The 23,835-nt window shown below is 37.8% G+C and overlaps 1 protein-coding gene across 2 annotated transcripts; it reads left to right on the top strand.

Moving 5' to 3' along the window:
* Positions 1-299: 299 nt before the first annotated feature.
* Positions 300-22,991, top strand: myo1f (myosin IF). 2 transcript variants are annotated; one of them, XM_028588299.1, is made up of 28 exons: positions 300-720; positions 7,372-7,500; positions 9,123-9,212; positions 9,320-9,414; positions 9,530-9,617; positions 9,751-9,840; positions 12,227-12,358; positions 12,555-12,689; positions 12,929-13,061; positions 13,573-13,757; positions 13,903-13,983; positions 14,133-14,219; positions 14,457-14,543; positions 14,933-15,100; positions 15,356-15,441; positions 15,532-15,613; positions 15,753-15,859; positions 15,948-16,046; positions 16,171-16,315; positions 17,560-17,674; positions 17,772-17,941; positions 18,385-18,530; positions 19,415-19,561; positions 19,639-19,787; positions 19,930-19,998; positions 20,363-20,570; positions 21,650-21,810; positions 22,156-22,991. In XM_028588299.1, the coding sequence occupies exons 1-28, from the start codon at positions 718-720 to the stop codon at positions 22,230-22,232; spliced, it is 3,264 nt and encodes a 1,087-aa protein (XP_028444100.1). In that variant the 5' UTR covers positions 300-717; the 3' UTR covers positions 22,233-22,991. The 2 variants fall into 2 exon arrangements, with proteins under 2 accessions (XP_028444100.1, XP_028444101.1); XM_028588300.1 differs by having other exon boundaries at positions 19,930-19,992.
* Positions 22,992-23,835: the final 844 nt, after the last annotated feature.

Below are 23,835 nucleotides of genomic sequence, written 5' to 3' on the forward strand. Positions count from 1 at the left end.
TCCTTACATGTACTGTCTTCATCTCAAGTCGAACACTATTTCACATGCTTGACAAAAACATAACTATGACAAAACAACACATCACCTACGCACACACACACACACACACACACACACACACACACACATACACACACCTGTCAGCACAATGTACTTTCCACCTATGCGTGAACCTGCATCAGTTATTATGGGCGTTTGAAACACAGCAGCCTCTCTGATGACACTAACCACAGCCTGGGTGGAACCGGCAGCTCTCAACTGAAACACCATCATTTGGCAACAGATTGAAGATAATTATCACTTTGCAGTTGTTGATGCCATCAAAACTTGTCTGCTGCTGGCAAGATGAATTGGATTGACTAATTGTGCGATTAAACCTTCATATCTGCTGACACAGACACTGTCACCAGCCCGTTAGGTCATTATTTCATCCTTGCTCTGATGACTTTAAATATGACAGAAATACAGAAGTAGGTATCTGTGCGTGTGTGTGTGTGTACGCGCAGTTCTTGTTTCACACACATCTGTGGGAGTATGAGGAAGTAGCTTTTTGAATGTTGCAGTGGATGTCTTTTAGCTCGCAGGCTGCTGTTGGCTCTGACTGTCTGACTGCTGTGTGATGGCTGCAGTCTGAGGACTGTGGATTTTAACATCACACAAATAAACACGCTCTCTGGACAGTGGACACCTGAGGACTAGAGGAGGCCCGCTGGAACGATGGTACAGTACCACACCTTCATTTGCTATCTCTCACACAACTTCAGACAGCTGTAGCATGTATGTACACTCCTAAAACTAGAGCTTATGTATCTTATCATACATTAGGTGATCTCACACAGTTTCACTCTTAATGCTGCCTTTTTAAGAGTTTTCTGTGTGTAAAAGTTACACCAGTTCACAATGAATTGCATTTCAATAGTTTCCATTTGTTAAGCCATAAAAGGGTATTTCACGCTTTGAAGTCAGTTGTGACATGATGAATGATGTGATAGCATTTCTTAAAAGGCCATCTCTTCAGGGGAATTGAGCTGCTTCACAGCAGCAGAGCAAGTTTCCTCTTTTTCAGGACGAGCCCTTTCATTGAGACTCAAGGCAGCTCAAATACATTAATTGCATTGTTGTGCTCCTTTGATTTATGATCACATCTTGGATTAAGATTAGAGCTGTGTGTAATGTGTCTGTAGTGTAATCTCAGTTTACAAGATTGATCTCATATGGTGCTGAAAACACTGTGAAGAGCAGGCGGTTGCAGGAAGAGAACCGGTAGCATGTACAAAGTTTCTAGGGTTTCACAAGAGGCAGAGATGAGGTGTGAGAGGGGGAAGTGGACTACATGGGAGGCCTGTAGTTTCTGTCACAACACTTCCTCCTCACAAGCAGAGTGGTCCAAAAACTCATGCAATCTATTGTTGAAGTCATAACGTGCAGCCAAATGTCTCTTCCTGAGAACCGAGGAAAATTTTGTTTTTCCTAGTCAGATTTTTTTGTGATTCCATACCTGTTTAAGGTTAAAAAAACATCTTACAATTTAAATTTTTTTATTTTTATTTATTTAAAGAATGTCCACTGTAGTGGACAACAGGATCATTTGAGTATGAAAAAAGACAAATTTGGTAGATGTGGAGTCATTATTTACATGAAGATAGTCCTGATGTCCACTATAATTGACATTCATAAAATGCCAATTTTTCAAAAGATACATAATGTAGTTTCTATCAGAACTCAATATATGATTCCTAACACCTTAATGAACAAGAAAATATATGATTATCATAAAATAAATAATAATATTTGACTCATCTCTTATCTTTCCATAAAATGTGCTTGTTCCTATGCTGTCCATTTTGGATTGAAAGAAAGAGGCGGTTCCCGGCCTCCCAGCCAATCAAATAACACATCACTGAAAAGCCCAGGATGTCCTCTGTACAGTACAGCAGGAATTAAGAGACTTGCACAAACGATTCCAAGGAGAGGAATGAAACTCAAATGTCCACTACAGTGGACATAAGTCAATGGGCTGGGTCTCAGGAGGATATTTATTTAGTAGACTTAAGGGTGAAGATATCCAAAATGTGCAGATAAATGTTTCTGCCAGTGTTTTAACTCCAACCTTAAACACCTTTATTGTTTTTTTTAAAGATTATATTTTGGGCTTTTCCGCCTTTATTTGACAGGACAGCTAGATGAAAAAGGGGGAAGACATGCAGGAAATCTTCACAGGTCAGACTCAAACACTGGACCTCTGCGTTAAGGCATAAACCTCTAAGTATATGTGCACCTGTTCTACCCACTGAACCAACCCAGCCACATCTTTATGTTTTCTTAACAGTTGTACCATAATCATTAAGCTAAGATCCTTTCAAAATTAGAGTCACAAAGAAATGCAGGCAAAGGTGTAGTCAAAGAAACACCTGACCTGAGAAGGCTGCTTGTACACTAATTGTCCATTTAAATATGACTTACAAATTTAAAGTGAAGTAACAGAGGCAGCGTCTCAGACAGAAATAACTGCCGAGGAGTGTGGTAGGTGTTAAAGGGTCAACTCACGCAGCTTTGGGGTTTTTTCTTCCCATAACTGTGCAGAAAGTTCCTGTTTGATGCGGCACGGTTTTGAGATCATGGCTGGTATCACTTCTGTCAAAACCACAATATAACAGTGTTGACTGACGTTTTGTTAGCGGTTCTCAAGGCATACATAATTTACATTTTGAATTTAACAGCAAGTCTCTCTAGTAACTGTTCACTATCTGAAGAGTAGTTTCTCAATGAAAACTGGTCACAGTGACATCAGTGGATCGTCTCAAATATCAGAAATGGTTTTGTCTGGCAGAGACTTGTTGAGTTTTTAAAATGTATTTATGATGCTTTTAATTGCCACAAACAAAATGGCTACAGGTATAAGTTACTTCTTTTTTTTATATATATATATTTTTCACCAAAATAAAGATCCCTGCAGTAAACATTGTGTAATACTTTTATTAACTTTCACAGTCACAAAGTCCACACAACTAACACTAATATTTATTTGTACAAGACTTGTAAAACAAAGTTATTAAGTGCTTTATACCAGAACAGTCTATGCCAAACCAATAAAACATCAGAAATGATTTGGACAGTTAGGACACAACTTAATGCAACTTTGCAAGTTTTGGGGGCTGTGACAGTTTTAAGTCCAGAATAAAAACTCTTAGTTGAGGATTAGTGCAGGTACGATTGGGCCCAAAAGCACAATTGATTAAAAACTTTATTTTTATTCCTATACAGTTGATTTCAAACTGTTTTTATGCCTATGAACATTGGACTAGTTGGAGTGGTAAACACCGTTTGGTCCATGAATCAGGTCCAACTGTGTGTTAAGACAGAATGTGAAGTGAATTTTAGAAACAACAAAGTCAATGGAAAGTCCATGTGAGTTGAAAATGTTTACAAAAATAAGTTTGTATCACAGAGTTTTATGAATCTTCAAAAACGTACAAGAGAAGAAGACCAAACCCTGAATTGATCCTAGTTACAAATATAGCATGATATAGCTTATTATAAAACACAGGGTTGCAGTTAGTGACCTGTTTCTTCATTACAATAAGCATGGGCACTGTAGTTTATTTTCAGTTAATCCCACATACGCCATCCAAATGTGTATTAATCCACCGGTGAAAATAGTCCCCAGCAAATGTTGTTTACTCCTATTTGAGAATATGGCTGTTGTCAAAATGTGACAACAGCCCTGTCATCACTGGACTGGGATACAATCCTTTCTGGTGACAATGCTGAATTTTGTAGTAGTAAACTTATTAAATCTGTGAAGGACGTTATCTCAATCCATTCAAATAGAGGGAGATATAAACGTAAAAATAGGTGCCATTTTCCATGGCTGAATAAAGAATGTAAAAATTTGATGTCAGCTAGAGACCTGCTATTAAAGCAATTTGTGAAATCAGGTCTAACAACAGACCGTCAGAGGTTTACTTATATGCGAAACAAGGTAACACAGTGTTTGAGACGGGCCAAAGCCAACTTTTTCATTAAAGTAATAGAGAACGCAAATGGCAATGGAAAATTAGTATGGCAAAATCTAAATAAACTGCTCAAGTTCAAGTTCAAGTTCAAGTTCAAGTTTATTGTCATGCATATTAGTACAAAGTACCACAGCAACAAAATACAATGTGCCTTAGCACTCCCTCAGCACCAGTCAATAATAACAATTTTAAAAACTTTATAGTATTAAAAACATTATAAAATATCCAACATAATATATACAAATGACTAAGTTCAGACCACAGCCCTCCTTCCTGTTGTACTATTGTTAAATAACCTTATTACCTGGGGGTAAAAACTATCCCTAAAACGTGTTGTGCTTGTTTGGATGCTCTGCAAGCGTCTCCCTGATGGAAGATGGGAGAAGAGATTGTGTGCAGGATGACTAGAATCCTGTATAATCACTTGTGCCTTTTTAGTGCTGCGTTTCCTGTAAATTTGTTGGAGCGATTCAAGTGGAACCCCAATGATTTTAGATGCAATCCTTACCACTTTTGTCAGTAGATTAAGGTCATGTGAAGTAGCCCTACCAAACCACACTACAATATTACCTGTCAGTATACTCTCAATTGTACAACGGTAGAAGTTCAGTAGAATGTTAAGAGACATACCGTATTTCTTAAGACACCGCAAAAAGTAAAGCCTCTGATGTGCCTTCTTAATGGCACAGCTGATATGGAAGGACCATGTGAGGGTGTCTGAAATGTGGACGCCTAAGAATCTAAAGGTGTTAACAATTTCAACTGGAGAGTTGTTAATAAAGACAGGTGTATGTGTAGATTTGTTCTTCCTAAAATCTATGATGACCTCCTTAGTTTTCCCCACATTGAGAGACAAATTATTTCTTCCTTGCTTGGCCGACAATTAAACAAAACAATAAGGAAATGGAGCTGCAAATTAATGACTTGATTATTAAAGATCCCCTTTTGATAGCCACTAATTTCAACAGTTTCTTTATAAATTCTGTGAAAGAGATTACGCAGCATTTTGCTTCATCTCTGTGTTCTGACAATGTTACTGATCCACATCAGTCTGTATTCGAAATCATTGAAATTTCATATTATGAAATAACAAAATTATTACTGGTATGAAAACTTCAAAAGCCCTTGATGCATTTGGCCTTAATACACACTTTTTGAAAGAGTACAAGGACCCTCTTGTACGTCCAATTACCCATCTTCTTAATATGTCCTTTAACCATTCTATAGTTCCCGTTATATCAAAAATAGCAGAGAAGTGGGTAGTCAGACTGTTGACGGCCCATCTGGAAAATGTCCAACCTTCATTACATCCATTACAATTTGGTTTTTGGACCCATCACTCCACAGATAGTTTCTGTGTCGGGGTTGTCTTATTAGATTTGAAGAAAGCCTTTGACTCTGTAAACCATCAGATTTTATTATCCAGGTTGACTGATGGAAATTAGCCCTTGGCTACAATCCGTTATGTTTACATGCATGTATTCCATGTTTATTTATTAACATGCACTGTCCCAATCAAATATATATATATATATATATATATATATATATATATATATATATATATATATATATATATATATATATATATATATATATATATAAAAGTATTGAGAGAAGAAGACACTGTTGCTGGTTTTGGTCTTCTCAAGGATTTTGTTGTTAATAAGAAAACTATAGAATAAAACTATATATATATATCATTTGAATCTATAAGATACACTTTCTGTAATTCAGCCTAGAGAGTGAAAACTGAAGTGAAGGTTTTAATTAGATTTACACTCAAGACATCTGTCTGAATTCCCCCTTGAGGATATCTAACTTGAATGACACCTCATATCACATATAGCCTACTGTTTATTATGTAGACTTTAATCAAGCTATGGTACATGTTATGTCTTTTATTAAATGAATTATATAAAGATGTCTGTTGCATCTTTATAACTCAAACTTAGTCGAACATATTCGGTATGCTTTGCATGTTGCACAACGCAAGTTTGTACTGATGTGCTAGGTTTAAGAGGTCTTCTTTTTTTTATGATAATTCCAGAAATAAAAGTATTTTTATAGAGAGATTAGTGTTCATATTACACATAACTGTTCTTGAATACTTAATTAGGTTTGTTTGCAGAATGTAACAAAGGAATTACAAAAGAAGGCAAATGAAGTGAAAGAAAACATCTAAACGTATCAAACTTGTGCTGTATCAGCTGGAAGTGATGTTGGATGGCTATGATGCTAACAACACCTGCACCAAAATGAAACAAAAGTTTAAGGGTCTGTTATGATCTGAAGCTCTTTTCTTTATGATGTCATGGTATGATTGTTTTTCTTCTGGTGACTGTTGGTCTGAATTGCAGCGTGCATTGCGTACCTGTAAGCTTCTCCCTGTAGAGCAGTTTACAGATGTGGAAGCCCCAGACCACAGCCTAACCACCATGCCAATGACAAGACCTGTCACACTTCACACATCAAACAGACCAGCAACTTTTAGGGAAAATAAGACAAAAGGAGAAAGATTCACCTCATGGTTCTGTAAGGAGGTGTCAACAGAAAGATGTCTGTCTGGTCACAAGAAATAATAACACATAAAGACATCGTTTCACAACACAACAATCATTAAGTTAGAGCTGTCTTTGTTGTTGTGATCAGGTACTGTGTATAGTCATATAATAGTAAGTCATAACACAAAGTTTGGTGGTGCTTCTCTAAAAATGTCCAACATAGAAAATGAGCTCACCTCATTTGTGACCTGTTGCTTGGCAACCAGCCCCAGCTTCCTGAAATGGCGACCACACGTTGTTACATTCTTAAAACACATCTGTACTGATGCCAAACATGCCTCTGTCATTTACCTTCTTCATTAGAGGCCTTCTTTCTTCTTTCTTTCTTTCCTCCTTTCTATTTGTCTTTTTGCATGTTTGTTTCTTTATTTTTTTTTTCTTTCTATATGGTTTGTTTGTTTTTGTTTTTTTTGTTTTTATTCTTTTTTTTGTTCTTGTTTTGTTCTTTCTTTTTTGGTTGTTCGTTTTTGTTGTTTGTTTAATAGTTTCTTTATTATTTGTTTCTTTATTTTTTTTCTTCATTTCTGTCTGGTATATATATATATATATATATATATATAGCCACAGACAACATTATAGTCATACACCTCATGACGAGTAAACTAAACATCATGTGTAAAATCACTGGTGTGCCAGCGGTGCCACGTTAAACTATTGAAGACATGGTACTATTTCCATTCAATCAACTTACAACAAGGGTTAATGTGTCCACCACAACACACATTACATTTCTCTCTCTCTCTCTCTCTCTCTCTCTCTCTCTCTCTCTCTCTCTCTCGTGTGTGATTTAGGCGAAGTACCACTGGCAGAGTCAAAATGTGAAGCAAAGCGGAGTGGACGACATGGTCCTGCTGTCCAAGATCACTGAGGACGCCATTGTGGAAAACCTCAAGAAAAGATACATGGACGACTACATCTTTGTATCCTGACTTTTTTTTCCTGGCCTGTCTTGAATTAGTGGTAGTTGTCACAAATATTGATTTAGAATTTTGACAATCTAACTGCGTGGACATTAGGAAGATTAGCAACGGCTACAACAGAAGCTAATTGACATTGAAACAAATTCAGAGACTTGTTTAGATCCTGGAAGAGGAAGTTTGACCATTATGTGTCAACAATGTGGCTCTTTGTCATCAGCCTCATGCTCACCTATATCTTTTAGCAATCAAAAGCACCAGTACATTGAAAGAGTAAAGAAAATGTCATCTTAACCATCTCCACACTATTTTGCTGACAAAAAGCACAATATACAGTCAAACAATCAACCAAACAACCAACCACCCAAACAAACAAACATATAAGGGCATAAATACAATGAATTTACTCTTCCTCTTCTGCATTCACTGTTTGACTCAACAGCTCACTTCCGTCTTTTAGAGCACAGCTGATCTTCTAACCCATATTTAGAGAAGAGAAAACAAAATTCACATTAAATCCGCAAGCAAGAGCAGCTAACGTCACCTCAAGTAAAGCTCCACTGCAGCAATATGTCATGATTGCAAGAGATTTATAATTTTTCAAGAATGACTGTTAGTAGATCATCAATCATTAACTACTAATTAACCATTTTCCTACATATATAAAAACAAACTCTGAGTTGTTGGTTGTAAGTCAACATTACAGAAAGTAAAGGATCCCGGTGGTTAGTGTTAGCAGGGCGTGCTCAAACCTTTTAGGTGCTTTTATCACAGTAATCAGGAAGTGTAAAGTGTTTAACGTTCATGTAATGATCAGGGATGTAGCACGTGTTTAGCCCGACTAGCAGCATTACTCAGATGCCGATGTCAGTCTGTTGGTCATTCCCACCACTTTGGTTCAGACTGAAATATCTCAACAACTATTTGATGGATTGCCAAGAAATTTGGTTCAGACATTCAAAGTCCCTGGAGGATGAATCCTAATTTTGGTGATCCTCTGACATTTTTCCTGTAGCACCACCATGAGTTTGACTGATTTGTGGTTTTGAATGAAATGACGCTATTTCTATTGGATGAATTGCTATGAATTGTAATAACTTTGCTGATCCTCTAACTTTTAATCTTGTCTTGTTAATCAGGTCAATATTTTATTTGTCCTATACTTTTGTTTATGACCAAATTTCTACTTTGTGCTGAGTTTGAATTAGTAAATGTTAGCAATTTAGCATTTAATTAAGACTCAGACCCCCCTTAAACATCTTTTAATTTCATCTGTTGCAGCTATTTATCTATTTATTTTAGTTTTTATTATTTAATTGTTGGTAATTTAAATGTATTGGTTTTTAAATGTCCTCTAGGTAAATTTGACTTGACCTGACTTCCCACTCAAAGCCACTCAGTATATATATTCAAATTAGTCAAAAATGTTTGTTAATGTCATGCTTTTTTTTTAAACAACCAGAATATATTATATATCTAAAAAATATAAAAAATAATAAATATCTAGAGTATCAAATATCGGTATCCATATTGGCCTCAAAAAGGCAATATTGATAAGGCTCTATATATTGGAAATGTACTAGAGGTGATTCACAATCTTCACGCTCCTGAACTTCCCCGCTCAGACATACATCGGCTCCGTATTAATATCAGTTAACCCGTTCAAACAGATGCCCTATTTCACTGACAGAGAGATCGAACTTTATCAAGGAGCTGTGAGTATAACCCTTCATCATTTTATCACCAATATACTGTAGATTTGTGGTACAGTGGTACATTGAATACTCCATTAACTTTTTTCTCTATTTATTTGTCTCTGTAGGCCCAATATGAGAATCCACCCCACATCTACGCCCTGTCTGATAACATGTACAGAAACATGATGATTGATGCCGAGAACCAGTGTGTCATCATTAGGTGATCACAACAGCCCTGTTTTTCTTCTCAGTGTTATTATTATGTGTAATACATTAGACTCTGTCATTTTAATTTTGTTTTGTGGTGTGTTGTGTGCTATTTTTTAATGGTGTAGCGGTGAGAGCGGTGCTGGAAAGACAGTGGCTGCCAAATACATCATGGGTTACATTTCCAAAGTATCTGGAGGAGGGTCAAAAGTTCAGGTAGACACAAAAAAAGCAATGAATCAAAGACAACTTTAAAAATCCAGTGTGGTGTTGATGTATTTCTGTTGTGTCTCACACTGACTGTCTGTGTGTGTGTGCACGTGTGTGTGCATGTGTGTGTGTGTTGCAGCATGTAAAAGACATCATACTACAGTCAAATCCTCTGTTGGAAGCCTTTGGTAACGCCAAGACAGTCCGCAACAACAACTCCAGTCGTTTTGTGAGTAAGATCTTTACTTTAACACCTATGTACTGCAGACGAGACGTAAAGAGTTTAAATTATTAAAAATAAATTGTACTTATTGTTCTCACGCTGTTTATTGTCAACAATAATAATAATAAGAAGAAGAAGAAGAAGTATTTGACAAAGGTTCACCACATGATAGAAGTTTTCATGTCATAACTTTGTAAATGTTTAAATTTCTTTTTGTTATTGAAGTTTTTACTGATTTTTTAGCCATTTTAGATGGCAATGAATGAAATATCTCCACAACCACTGGCCTTGTTATTTTGCACAGACATTAATGGAGCCCAGAGGATGAATCATTTTCCTTTAGTGTCACCATGAGGTCACAGAGCTGCTAACAAGCAGTGTTGTTTTCTTTTTAAGAGAGAAAATCGTTCAAAAACAAAAGAACAACATATATAACCTGACAATACAGACTAACTGAGATGACCACACCATCTCATCAACAATGTGGAAGTCGGTTGTACTGAGTGTCCAGTAAATACGAATAAATAAACACAGAAGAATTTAATAATATATAATCATGACTCTGCTACTCTACTCAAAAGAGCACTTGTGTTTTAAATAACACAGAGAAGTCGTTTTGCATTTCATTGACTGACATACAATGAACCATGTGACTAGAAAGAGAGATGAACCCATCGACATATTAGAAAATAAACAGATTATTACCAAATAACTATATATTTTATTTCATGTTACTGTTTTGTTGTTTTTATAACATAAAAAACATGCTACTGTGCCTTTTGTTTTATAAAAATCCAGGATGTTTTCATTGTTCTGATACAACAATATGTATTTTGCTTTATAATATTTGTTTGTGTTTGTCTTGTGTCGGTCCCCAAGAAGAATAGTCTTCACTACGATGATGACTAATGGGGATCCTTAATGAACAATAAATAATTCAAGACAAGCAGATACAAAAGTTGATAGTCATAACTTCAAATTATACGTTCACTGTCATTAGCATACCCCATTCTGTATATTCAGATCTCACTTGTATGATCCTGGTAGTTTATGTTTAACCCATTAGAGCTACATTTCAATATTTATTTATTTTTGCACATTAATGACTTATCGCACATGTTGGGTTAAAATAAATTGAATAAAAAGTTCATTCTTTAACCTTGAAAACAGTTGATAAAATATCTTAATCTTGGGCTAACTCAGGAAGATAGTATGATACCACTGAACACTCCAGAATAGCTAATGAATGGAGACTGTTTAGTCAACTGCTGTTTCCAATTAACTTTCAATCTCAATAAGAAGAATCACCCATTTCAAATATTATTTGTTTAAAAACAAACACCAGCATTAGAGTTTTGTTCCATCAGAAGCTGATTTCTCATACTGCTGTCTGTGAACTAATGATGTTTTCTGCCTAATATGTTTTAATGTTAATCGATTATCGTTGGTAAATGAAATGTCAGAAATCATTGAAAAATGTCCAAAATAGGTGACACTTTATCCAACCAATAGTCCCAAATTACATTAGACAGATTAGCAAATCTTTTCAATTGATAAGCTAAAACTAGGAAATGTTTAGCATTTTTCTTAAAAAAAATGTTTCGCTTCATCAAAACATAACAAAAGTTACTGGTCATGTTATCCAAAGAGATTATAAATTCAAAGATCCAAAAGGGAAAAATAAAGTACTTTAAGTATTTTTGAATGTACAGTATGCACAGACTGTAGAAAAAGGTATTAAAAAGTATTGTCTAGGCTGTCAGCGGTATAGGTTTGCTTAAAATACATTTCCTTTTATCCCCTGTTGTTTCTCATCAGTGGGGTCCTGATGCTTTAATTTCACACCTTAAACTACATCAACCACAATTAGTGTGCATGTGTGCAGCTTTAGCGCAAGAAATCAATTTGTAAAGTTTCCTGTCACTGTTGATGTAGCACAACAGATTTTCTGTACAGGTTAATGCAGATAGATGCATGCAAAATATTTCCCCTCTCATACAGATGTAGCAACAATGGAGGTCACAGATTTTATCTGAAACAATGCTGCAATGTTTGAGCACTGTCTCATCCTGACAGCAGTTGTTTAGGAAATGTTGATTCTATTTGCTATCTTTTATTTAGATAAGAAGCCTTTATTGTCATGTTATATTACAAAGAATACAACAAGTTACAAGTGCCCCTCCCAGCAGTGCTTAAGTCCACGTATAACATAAGACAACAACAACATTCATTCATTTATTGTTTAATAAGGTTTTAGCACTGTGTCAAGATGAGTGTACAATGAGGGGAAATTACCTTTGTAGGCATACTTTGCAACTGTTGACCTGAGTTGACCAGATTTGACAGATTTACTGACAGCCTGTTTGCCAATTCCAATTTTTGCATCTACCAGGGGAAATACTTTGAGATTCAGTTCAGCAGAGGAGGAGAGCCAGACGGTGGCAAAATCTCTAACTTCCTGCTGGAGAAGTCGAGGGTGGTGAGCCAGAATGAGAACGAGAGGAACTTCCACATTTACTATCAGGTCAGAGTCACAGCCTTTAAAAAAATCCTTCTTTGGAAAACTATCTCCACATTAATGGCTCATGTTGATGAAATTGAACTATTGTTCTCTTTTTTGGCTCATGTTGATGAAACTGAACTATTGCTCTCTTTTTTGGTGCCCACTGCCTTAAAGATTCATGTTTAACATTTCCTCTGCCTGCACTGTTGTATTCCAGATGATAGAGGGCGCCAACGCTCAGCAGAAAGAGGGCCTGGGCCTCATGACCCCAGACTACTACTACTACCTCAACCAGTCTGGGACCTACAAGGTGGATGGGACCAACGACAGCAAAGACTTCCAAGAGACTATGGTACAAAAATATTGGAGAAAATGAGTGGTTCCCAACAAGAGGGAGACTACTTGCCATAAACCAAATGCTACCAAGTCTATAATTGCTAGTGATCCTGGGAATTTTTGAGGGGGCATGATGGATATATATATATATATATATATATATATATATATCTCCAATGAATCTCACCCATGTTTGTTGTTGGGACGGCTACAAACTGCTGCCCTCACTGCCTGCTTTTGTGTTGTGGTTGCCAGGAAGCCATGCAGGTGATTGGGATCCCAGGAGATGACCAGACTCAGGTGCTGCAAATCGTCGCAGGCATCCTCCACCTGGGAAACATCAGCTTCATAGAAGCAGGCAACTATGGGCAGGTGGAGAGCACAGACTGTGAGTGAGACAATTCAGACACAACACATCAGACACAATGGATTCACTCATCCATGCATGTGCACAAAGATTCCCACCTGGTGTATAAAATGTCCTGTTTTCTCCCCAAGGGATATGAGAAAATTAGAGCTCACCATGACTGAGCAGTCCCATGGCAAACATCCTGCTAATTGATAGAGGCTGTGCACATCAGCACCACCCTTGTTTATCTTCTCCTTCGCTTGCTGCCTGGGGATTCTCTGCACAATAGATAATTGGTGTTTACATCCAGGATGGCAAATTTACCATCCTGCAGTCCTTGACTGTAGGATGGTAAAATTTTTTACAATTTAAGCTACTGCAGACTGTATTCAGTTACGTCTACATTTTCTGCAGAAAGATACATACACAGGCAGTCTGTACATTTTTAATCTTGAAGCTGAACTTATCTGAATCTTTTTTACAAGCCTTAAAAAATGCATTATTGATGTATGTGTGGTGATTTGAAATACTTTACTTTTGTATGCTCCAGTGCTTGCCTTCCCTGCCTATCTGCTGGGTGTCGACCCCAACCGTCTGCAGGACAAGCTGACCAGCCGGAAGTGGTCAGGGAAGAATGAGTCCATTAATGTGACCCTTAACACAGAGCAGGCCACGTACACGCGAGACGCCCTGGCCAAAGCCCTCTATGCACGACTCTTTGACTACTTGGTGGAGGTAGGTAACTTTTTATCTCAGTAGCAACTAAACAGATGAAATGAACATGACATCCTCTTTTTACTGAGATACATACACACATTGAGATAAATGCTTTTGTATTTAATACTTCCCTTTTGCCTTTACCTCGTCCATCTTCTTCCAGGCCATAAATAAAGCCATTCAAAAACCATACGAAGAATTCAGTATCGGAGTACTTGACATTTACGGCTTTGAGATATTCCAGGTTAGTGCTCCTACAACTTACAGTTCCATCATATTTATAAGCAGCCACTAAAATAACAGATGTTAGTTTTACAGATGGTACAGCACAGAAGGATTTGTTTTACCGTGGTGATAATCTGACATTGACTAGATTGTGTTCTCCCCCTGCAGAAAAATGGCTTTGAGCAGTTCTGTATTAACTTTGTCAACGAGAAACTGCAACAGATCTTTATTGAACTGACTCTGAAGGCGGAGCAGGTAGTTACAGTGCTTTCATTGCTCTTGTTAATTCTGCCACATGTCTTGGTTTGTCTTTCGAGTCTCTCAACATCTGCACTATGCAATGGGGTTCTGTTTGATAAAGACAAAGAGTGAGCTTCTGTTTAATCTAGTCTGAATATGGTTGTGAATATTCAAACCCACTGCCTTGAAATGTTTTTCAATCAGTTTTCTTTTGAGCTCCTTTCTTAATTATGTCTTCTAATTTTGTCTCAGGAAGAGTATGTGCAGGAGGGCATAAAGTGGACTCCCATCGATTATTTCAACAACAAGATTGTGTGCGACCTCATTGAAAATAAATTGGTAAGCTCTTAACTGCATCACCAACCAAGTACCAACCAAGAAACCAACAAATAAATACAGGGGTTTACACAGATCAATTTGAACTGGTTCATGAGAGGAAACAAGTGTGCGTCTCCTCAACTGAACTAGCATGGCTATGATTCCCAAAGACGAAGTCAGGAATAAAGGCGTTATCACAAACAGCAGTGTTTTGCTTGGCTTTTATTTCAATAGGCTAGGTCATTATTTTCTTCTTTTATTATGTAGCCTACTTAATATCAAATAATGTCTGTTCACACTGTATGTTTGCATGAGGGATCTTTCTTTTTCTGTCTAGACATTTCCAAATGTGTATTGTTAGTTGCAAGTGGTGATTGTTTGTTTCCATCCACACCATCCTCTCCTTGCAGAACCCTCCTGGTGTAATGAGCGTGCTGGATGATGTGTGCGCTACTTTGCATGCCAAAGGAGAAGGTGCAGATGGCACTCTGCTGCAGAAACTGCAGGCCGCCGTGGGAACGCATGAACATTTCAACAACTGGAACTCCGGCTTTGTCATACACCACTATGCTGGCAAGGTAGGGACCTGAAATCAGTCAAACTGATACTCCTGTAGCAGAAATACTAATGACAATATGATGTATTATATTTAATTGAAAAAGTAGTGTTGCTGCCTCTAAGGCTTGTTGGCTGATGTGTGTTGTGATTGAGGTTTTTCCTCCCACCAAGACAAAGTAAACATTTGTTGTTTTTTTAATCTCTACGAAATACAAATAATGTTTGCCTGGTTTGTAAAGTTTACACAGCAGTTGTAATGTCTGGTGTCATCTCAGGTGTCATACGATATCAATGGCTTCTGTGAAAGAAACCGGGATGTGCTATTCCCTGACCTCATTGAGCTCATGCAAAGCAGCGAATAGTAAGCCTCTTGCACCGATCTGATGTTTTCACTTATAATAAGTTTAATCAAGAAATACAGTGAGGAAATCCCTTGAATTTGTCTCTACAGTAACTTCATCCGTAGCCTGTTCCCTGAAAACCTCAACAATGAGAAGAAAGGCAGGCCGACCACAGCCAGCTCTAAGATCAAGGTGAGAGTTTCAACTTGAAGTACTTCAATCAGTATAGTCTTCATTTCCCCCTCAGTTTAAATATGCAAAAACACAATAAGGAGAGAGTGCTTTGGGTGTACTGTAACAATGAATTTGATCACGCACTGTTTTCTGACAGAAACAAGCTAATGATCTGGTGAATACGCTGATGAAATGCACTCCACACTATATCCGCTGCCTCAAACCCAATGAGACAAAAAGACCGAAAGACTGGGAGGAGAGCAGGTCAGCATCCTCACGGTGACAAACATGTACACTCAAACACATAGTAAACCCTTCTTAATGAATGATAGTATTCCATCTGTTTTTTTAGGGCTAGGCATCAGGTCGAATACCTTGGACTGCGGGAAAACATTCGTGTAAGAAGGGCTGGATATGCATACCGCAGAGTCTTCAACAAGTTTATGATGAGGTGAGTTTAATCCTTTTTGAAAAGGTGCATCCATTTCTGAGTGTCGTCCTGAAAGAAGAACACAGCTCAGACACACCCTCAAAGTGACTTTTGGTTGATATGTGTGTGCACTTGTTGTATCCAGGTATGCCATTCTGACAGCTGAGACATGGCCATGTTGGAGGGGTCCAGAGCAGCAGGGGGTCCTTCACCTCCTCCGCTCTGTCAACATGGATAACGACCAATATCAGATGGGACGCACCAAGGTCTTTGTCAAGAATCCTGAATCGGTAACAAGCTTTTTATATATTTCAGTGTGGGTTGTATTTTGCATCTGTATAAATCAGTGGTGGAATGTAACTTAGTGCATATTACTTACGTACTGTACTTTAGTTCACATTTGAGTTACTAGTACTTTACTTAGTATTTCTATTTTATGCTACTTTGTACTTTAACTCATCATTTACAGATTAATGATCTTGCATTAAAAACATATAATGAGCTTATAAAATACCATGCATTGTTACAAATAAAACTACTAAACATTAGCTTCAACCTGACAACAGTAAAATACCACTTAAACATAGACTGTGTGAATGTAGTGCCACTATTTGGTACTGCAACTTTTGCTTAAAGGCGCTATAATCATTATTCTTTTAAAATAAAAATGTATCAAATGACAACGTGAAAACAGTATGACAATGTGAAAGGGGTCACTGATGAATCTACAGAGAATTATCACCTGAATCTGCAGCTACTCTCTGCTTGCACCAAGGATTCATTTGAAAATCTCACTGCACGCAACTGGATAACACTACGACCAGTCACAACAATACACAGGGTGACAGTGGGTTTTCGCTAAGCCCCATACACTTGGCTACCAGAGGCGCTAACTGGTAGATTAAACTCTTGCCGTATCCGGTCGGCAAAACAGCAAAAAAGGCACAATTTGAGTGCCGTCTTCTGTTCCTCTTTTAGATAAAAAGCCAAGTCTAACTCGTTCATTGTACCGGCCAAAGCAGTTTCAAACAACTGGTGTTCATCTGTAGCCATCTTGCAATGTTTACTAATGACTTTGACATTGCAGCACTGTCGTCATCTGTTTAGCTCGCCTCTGGCCCGCCTATATCAGATACACCGATGTGATTGGTGCAGCTCGGCTACAAGGGCATAGTTAATGAGCATCATTACTCAATGCCAGAGTGACTCACTGAGCAAATTCAAATTGTGCTCTCGCGAGACCTTTGGATTTCCAGGGTAGCATTTAGCAGCTAAAGAGCCAAATATTTACCCTGACAGAGGTCAAATAGAGTTGATATTAGACTTGGCCCCCAAGTGGCCAGAAATGATTGCACGTTTGAGTAAAGAATGTGAAAACTTTCTCTACCGAGAATTAAGATCTGCATATTTTGTAAAGATACAGTTTAAAGCATTTCAAATGACGTGCTGATACATTTAACAGACCGCAAATTGATGCAATACTAGAAATAAGTGACAAAATATAAATTCCTTCCTCATGCTGTATGCTCCACAGCTTTTCCTGCTGGAGGAGATGAGGGAGAGGAAGTTTGACACTTTTGCCAGGATCATTCAGAAATCCTGGAGAAGATACATTGCCAAGAAGAAGTATGAACAGATGAGAGAGGAGGGTGAGTTACAAGGACAAAAACTCTCCATATTGTTCCTACCACAATTACACATTTGTAGCTGTGTGATTCTGACCATTTGTGCATCCTTGCAACACAGCCTCAGACATCCTGTACAACTCGAAGGAGCGGAGGAAGAACAGCATCAACAGAAACTTTGTCGGAGACTACCTCGGCCTGGAGCAGAGGCCTGAGTTGCGACAGTTCTTGACCAAGAGGGAGCGTGTCGACTTCGCTGATTCTGTCAACAAATACGACCGCAGGTTCAAGGTGAAGTTTCACGAAGCATCGTTGTGTTTATTTGGAATCAATTTGAGTTTTTATGTTACAGATGTTTACAGTAAATGTAGCACAAGTCTTTCCCCTTTAAAGCTATAGCGCGTAGTTTCTGCTGCCCCCATGAGGAATTCTAAGTAATGACAACAAAACTGTCGGCGAGTCCACATGATAAAAGCCTTCAGTCCCCCCCCCTTCACTTGATGTTCTGCACGGAATAGTCACTGGACGACACTAGTTTCTGAACATAGCCATACTGAGAAATACAGAGAGAGTTGTGTGGAGCTGATAGTCTTAAGCTTTGCAGCAACTCATTTGGCAATTTTAAAACGTTTCACACTAAAGCTTTAAAACAGTACATAGGATTGCTCTCTGTTGTTTTCTCCTTTCTGTTTTTGCTCACAGTTCTCACTTCCTTTTTTCCCCTCCCAACCCAGTCTATCAAGAGAGATTTGATCATGACCCCCAAGGGCATCTATCTGATTGGTCGAGAGAAGGTGAAGAAAGGACCTGAGAAGGGACAGATAAAGGAGGTGCTGAAACGAAAACTGGAGTTTGGAAGCATCAGTGGCGTCTCTCTCAGGTAGGTCTCTAGTTCAAAAGAGATGTTTAACTACACCTGGTAATAGTAACATTTGACATTTGTGGTTGAAGCTGTGGTGGAAAATACGAGAAGTAGGATGCTGCTTTGTCGGCCGATAACCACTGTCTGAGAAGTCACTAATGCTGCAAGAGTAAATATAGCAAATGAACATATTCTGCTGAACTGAATTCACTGAATTTTCTTTTCTTTTCATTTCTTTCTCTGCTAAGAACTTGGCCTTCTCAGGGCCACAAACATGAATCATACATGATTAACTTGAAAAATGTCCTGCTCGATTTACATTTAGTTAAGTACATTTACTCGAGTACTGTACTTAAGTACATTTTTGAGGTACTTACACTTGATTTGAGTTTTTCCATTTTTTATGTTACTTTGTGCTTCGTCCACTATAAATAAAGTGTAGTAGTAGTTCAAAGTTACCAAAATGTTTACATAAAAACGTATTAAAAAATTAAAACATTAAAGCACTTGTTCCCAACCTTTTCAGCCCTTAATCCCTTAAAAAAAAACAGTGTCTTGTTGAGGCTCCAGGCTGTCATGTTTCAGATGTTTATGAGTTGATAGCAGTCCAACCAAGGAGACATTTCCCCTCTAAACTTCTCACGTAATTTTATTAACTATTTAAATAACTTTAACATACAATCTAAACACGTTTCCACTGCCATTAAGTCCTTAAACTTTGAAACCTTTGAAACCTAAACTCTTTTCAGTATCACCACTTTCAGTACAGCTTGACACAGCTTTAACATTTTTAACTTCAGCTATTACTGCCATAAAAAGACATTTTAAATTTTAAAAAGCCTATGTTTCTTTGAATCTTGCTTTAGAAGCTCTTAATTGGCTTTTTTTCTCTCTCTCTTCAGTACGAGACAGGATGATTTCTTCATCTTACATGAGGTCCAGTACGACAGTCTGCTGGAGTCCAACTTTAAGACAGAGTTCCTCAGTCTGCTCTTGAAACGCTACGAGGACGTGACCAAGAGAAAACTGACAATCTCCTTCGCTGATAGGTAGAGGAACCTACACACCCAGAAAGCATATATTTACACAGAAACACAAATCACTTACACGCTTTCTTCCTACTCAGACTAGAGTTCAGAGTGAAGAAGGAGGGCTGGGGTGGAGGAGGCACCAGGGTGGTGGTGTTTCAGAGGGGTCAAGGGGACCTGGCCCAGCTCAAACCTGGAGGGAAGACCCTCACCATCACAGTAGGGGATGGTCTACCCAAGTCCTCCAGTAAGTTCAAAGAAATAATGACACAGTACAGCCTTGAAATAAGGAGAAGCATAGCCAAAGAAAAGATTACAAAGATGAAACTAACTATACATAGATTCTTGTTTATGCGAATGTTATTTGTAACTAAGCTTTTTTCCCCCAGAACCAACCAAGAAGAGTGCTCAACAGTCTCGTGGTGGAGGAAGAATTAATGTTGCCAGCAGAGGTAAAGGTACAACTTATATATTCAAATATTGTATTGTATTTACTCCACCACATTTATGTGACAGCTATAGTTACAATTTACTAAAATTAAGGTTTTACAGACAAAACTAATGATCATCTTGTAAAATATGACGTATTGTTATAGATTCACCATACAGTATAATATAACACTGACAGGAGTCATTCTGCCTGCTTTGATAGTACTTTTTACTGGACGTATTGCTACTTACTTAAAAAATTGCCGGAACACTTAATCTACCATTACCATTTCAAACCCACTATATTACTTACATTTGAGATAATATCTGAGTAGAAGCTGCTGAAATCTGGAGGTTTTATCTTTACTTTCGTTCCATTTTCTCTCTCCTCAGCGCACCAGAATGGAGCAGCCAAGGTTTCTAGAGTCCCTCACAACCAACCATCAGATATCACATATTCGTCGCCACACAAACAGGGCCGGCCACCCAGCACAGCTCCACCAAAAATGGGTTCCCAGAGGGCCCCCCGAGTCCCAGCCCACAACCAACACAACCAGGGGAACTTGGACTTCCTCAATGTGCCTGACCAGGGCATGTCAGGGTACGAAAGATCCCCTCTTGAGATGTGAAAAAAGGGAAGGAAGGGATGATCATGGCATGTGTGGGTGGAGCGGATTAGTCACAAAGAAATGAGTGAACACAAGCTTTTCGAGTTGTTAAGACACATCAGGGTGAGGCTCCACACTCACTGAGCCCAAACAAATGAATGCGTCTTGAATAGTGTGAGAGAGATAAACCTGTTTATAGAAAGTCCTGATGCCAACTGTAGGTGAGCTGTAGTTGTTCCCCTAGTTTCTGGAAAGGCCTTGAAACAAACTAGTTTGTTTAGTGTTAATAAATAGGGCATAAAAACTTCCATCATAGCAAAATAAGATACAAAAATCCCTTAAATGCGGGGTTGCACTTGTTTTCACACGATAGGTAACAGAAGTGTGAAGAATGGAAAAAATAGAGCTTGAGTTCAAATCCGGCCTATTTTCACACCTCCACACAACTGGCCAATCACTGCCTGAAGTGAGCAAACATGTTACATTGTTGGTTTCTGAAAGTTACAGAAATTGTCAGACACATTCTGACAAGCACTTTGTTTAAAACATACTGATGCTTTAACTCAATGCAATCTCTCATTGAGGGTTTCTTTCATCTATCTTTCTGGGGAAAAAAAAGTGAAATATGTTGCTGGGATTAACTTTCCTTTCTAATTTTAATGAGCTTTTACTACAACAATTGCTTCTGTATTATTACCATGTTTGTGATTATAAGTTAAATAACAATTCATTTGTCAGTTTACAAAAAACTACAGCTCACATGTATTGTTAAGCAGGCCCACAATCCACGCAATATTCTATAGTTATTAAAAATGTTGACGTGAACTTCTGAAACAGAAACCAAACGTTCTGGTATGACTCAGCTCTCTATGTGCTGTACATACTGTTTATAAAGAAACCATGAAGATAAAGCATGAAAAGCTTTCACAAATGAAGCAATGCAAACCTAAAGGGGCTCTCTGTGGTTTGACTCTCCCTGTCTGACCATTTAGCCTAAAAGAAGCTTTACGAGTCTCTAACTCCTCATCAGCTCCTTTTATCCCTTTGTCACATTTCTCGCTCTTTGTCACAGGAAGCAGAGGAAAAGGAGCATCAGTCAGCGACCTCCTCCTGCTCCTAAACCACAGCCTCGGCCCCAGGGGCCCCGCTGCCGGGCGCTATATCAGTACGTCGGCCAGGACACGGACGAGATCAGCTTTGATGTCAACGAAGTGTTTGACCTCATCAAAGAAGGTGCGTGGCTGAAAGGAATGCAAGATGGAGAGTGAAAAGAGATTAATCAGTTGATTGACGTGATGGACTAAACTTGACTGTTTAAATGTTTTCAGTTTGCACATGCATAACTTGCACTGTTCACATTTGCTTGCATTTGTTTATTATAAAAAAATATTTTGCATATTTGTAGTACATATTGTAGATTTTACATTGTTTGGCATTCTGTGGACAGCAAAGGAATAATTTCATTGTACAGGGAAACATGTTTCCTTACTGTGCATATGACAATAAAACTTTGAAAATTGAAATTTGAAAATGTCCCACAGTGATTCATGATATTTCTCTCTGCCTATTTCTCTGTAGATCCATCAGGCTGGTGGACGGGCAGGATTCGAGGAAGGGAAGGTCTCTTCCCTGGTAACTATGTGGAAAAGATTTGAACAGGACTTGATCTGTCCTGGTGGACTTTTTCGATGTTTGTAGAGAAATATTTGTTGAAAGCAGTGCACACTGCTCGCTAAAACTGCCTGTGAATTGTTCGGGGTAGATCTTTTAGTCCATAATGGAAACTTAAGGGTGGACTTCTTCAGAGCAAAGAGCTGCTCAGGTTTCATCTGTTCTGGTTCTGAATGATAGCAACAAGATTTTTGACTTTACCTGCACTCCCACAACACATTTCTTTGAGCTGTTACTTCACTGAAAATGACTCAAAGCTAAACTTTAGAACATTACTTTCTGATGTCTACAGTATTTAAATTTCCAGAAGCTTTTCTCCAGAGCAACATCCAATACTGTTCAGTATTTTTGATTAAGACAACAGCATAAAATCAAATAATGATAAATATTTTTTATTTTTATTATATTGAACTTGATGTTTGCACCATAACAAACCTGCTTCAGATCAAGCAAAGACATGACAGGGACAATACTTTTGATCATTGATTATTACTAATATTGTTGGTATTTTCTCATATATTTTTTCACCTCAGTAAAAGAAAAAAAATATATTTTCATATTTTTACCTCAAGGACTTTTGCACTGATTTTGGTGGTATCATCAGTAAGAAAGAGGTGACTTATTAACTTTGCCAATTTAGCATTTTTCTTTTTTTAAATAGTTGATTTTGTAAAATAATGTAATTCGCTCACGTTAATCAATATCTGTTTTTGTATGGAAAAATAAAGAGTTTTAACACTTAATTTCTTCTTTGTTTTTTAAAACATTTTTATTGAAATGTTCACATGTTAAAGTCAAGAAGAAGAAATAAATAATAAAAAGGAAAAGTGCAGTTTGTAACTATTTATATGTTTTCTTCTTGTTCTTGAGCTTCAATGTAGCACTTCAGAAACTTTAGCAATTACAAGTAATAATATAATGTATATAGTATACTGTATGTAAAGCGAAGTTTAATTAATGACTTTAAACTTTCTTGAAAAAGTGTGAAAAGGTCAGAAAGTCAGAACATTGCTATTGCTGATTTTAGTACTTGAGTATTTGAGTACTTGCACTCTCTATATACATATGATTAATATGATAGTAGAACAGTGCCAGTTTGCATAAGTTTAGCCTTTTGCTTTTAGTACTCTAAGTACATTTTGTTGTTAATGCATATGTATTTTGGCTAATTGACTAAAATTTGGAATACATTGCTACCTTTACTTACAGTAAGTAAAATATATGAATAGCCTACTTCTACCACTATTGAATTTCCAACGCAAATATGTAGCTTTTACACACACGCACGCACACACACACGCACGCACGCACGCGCGCGCGCACACACACACACACACACACACACACACACACACACACACACACACACACACACACACACACACACACACACACACACACACAGCCTACCTTTTCTTTCGCCCACGCAGAACGTTCATGCTTTCATTTTGAAATGTGCATCGCTGGCGTTGGCCTGAGGCAGCGGAGGCAGGTGGACCGGTTGAACCTCCTTTCTAGAGAAGACCTGAATGCAGCAGCTAATTGTAACACCTATCACTGGTTTATGATATGTAAATAATCAATTTG

Source organism: Perca flavescens, chromosome 9, assembly GCF_004354835.1.
Source record: "Perca flavescens isolate YP-PL-M2 chromosome 9, PFLA_1.0, whole genome shotgun sequence".
In the NCBI taxonomy this organism is placed as follows: Eukaryota; Metazoa; Chordata; class Actinopteri; order Perciformes; family Percidae; genus Perca; species Perca flavescens.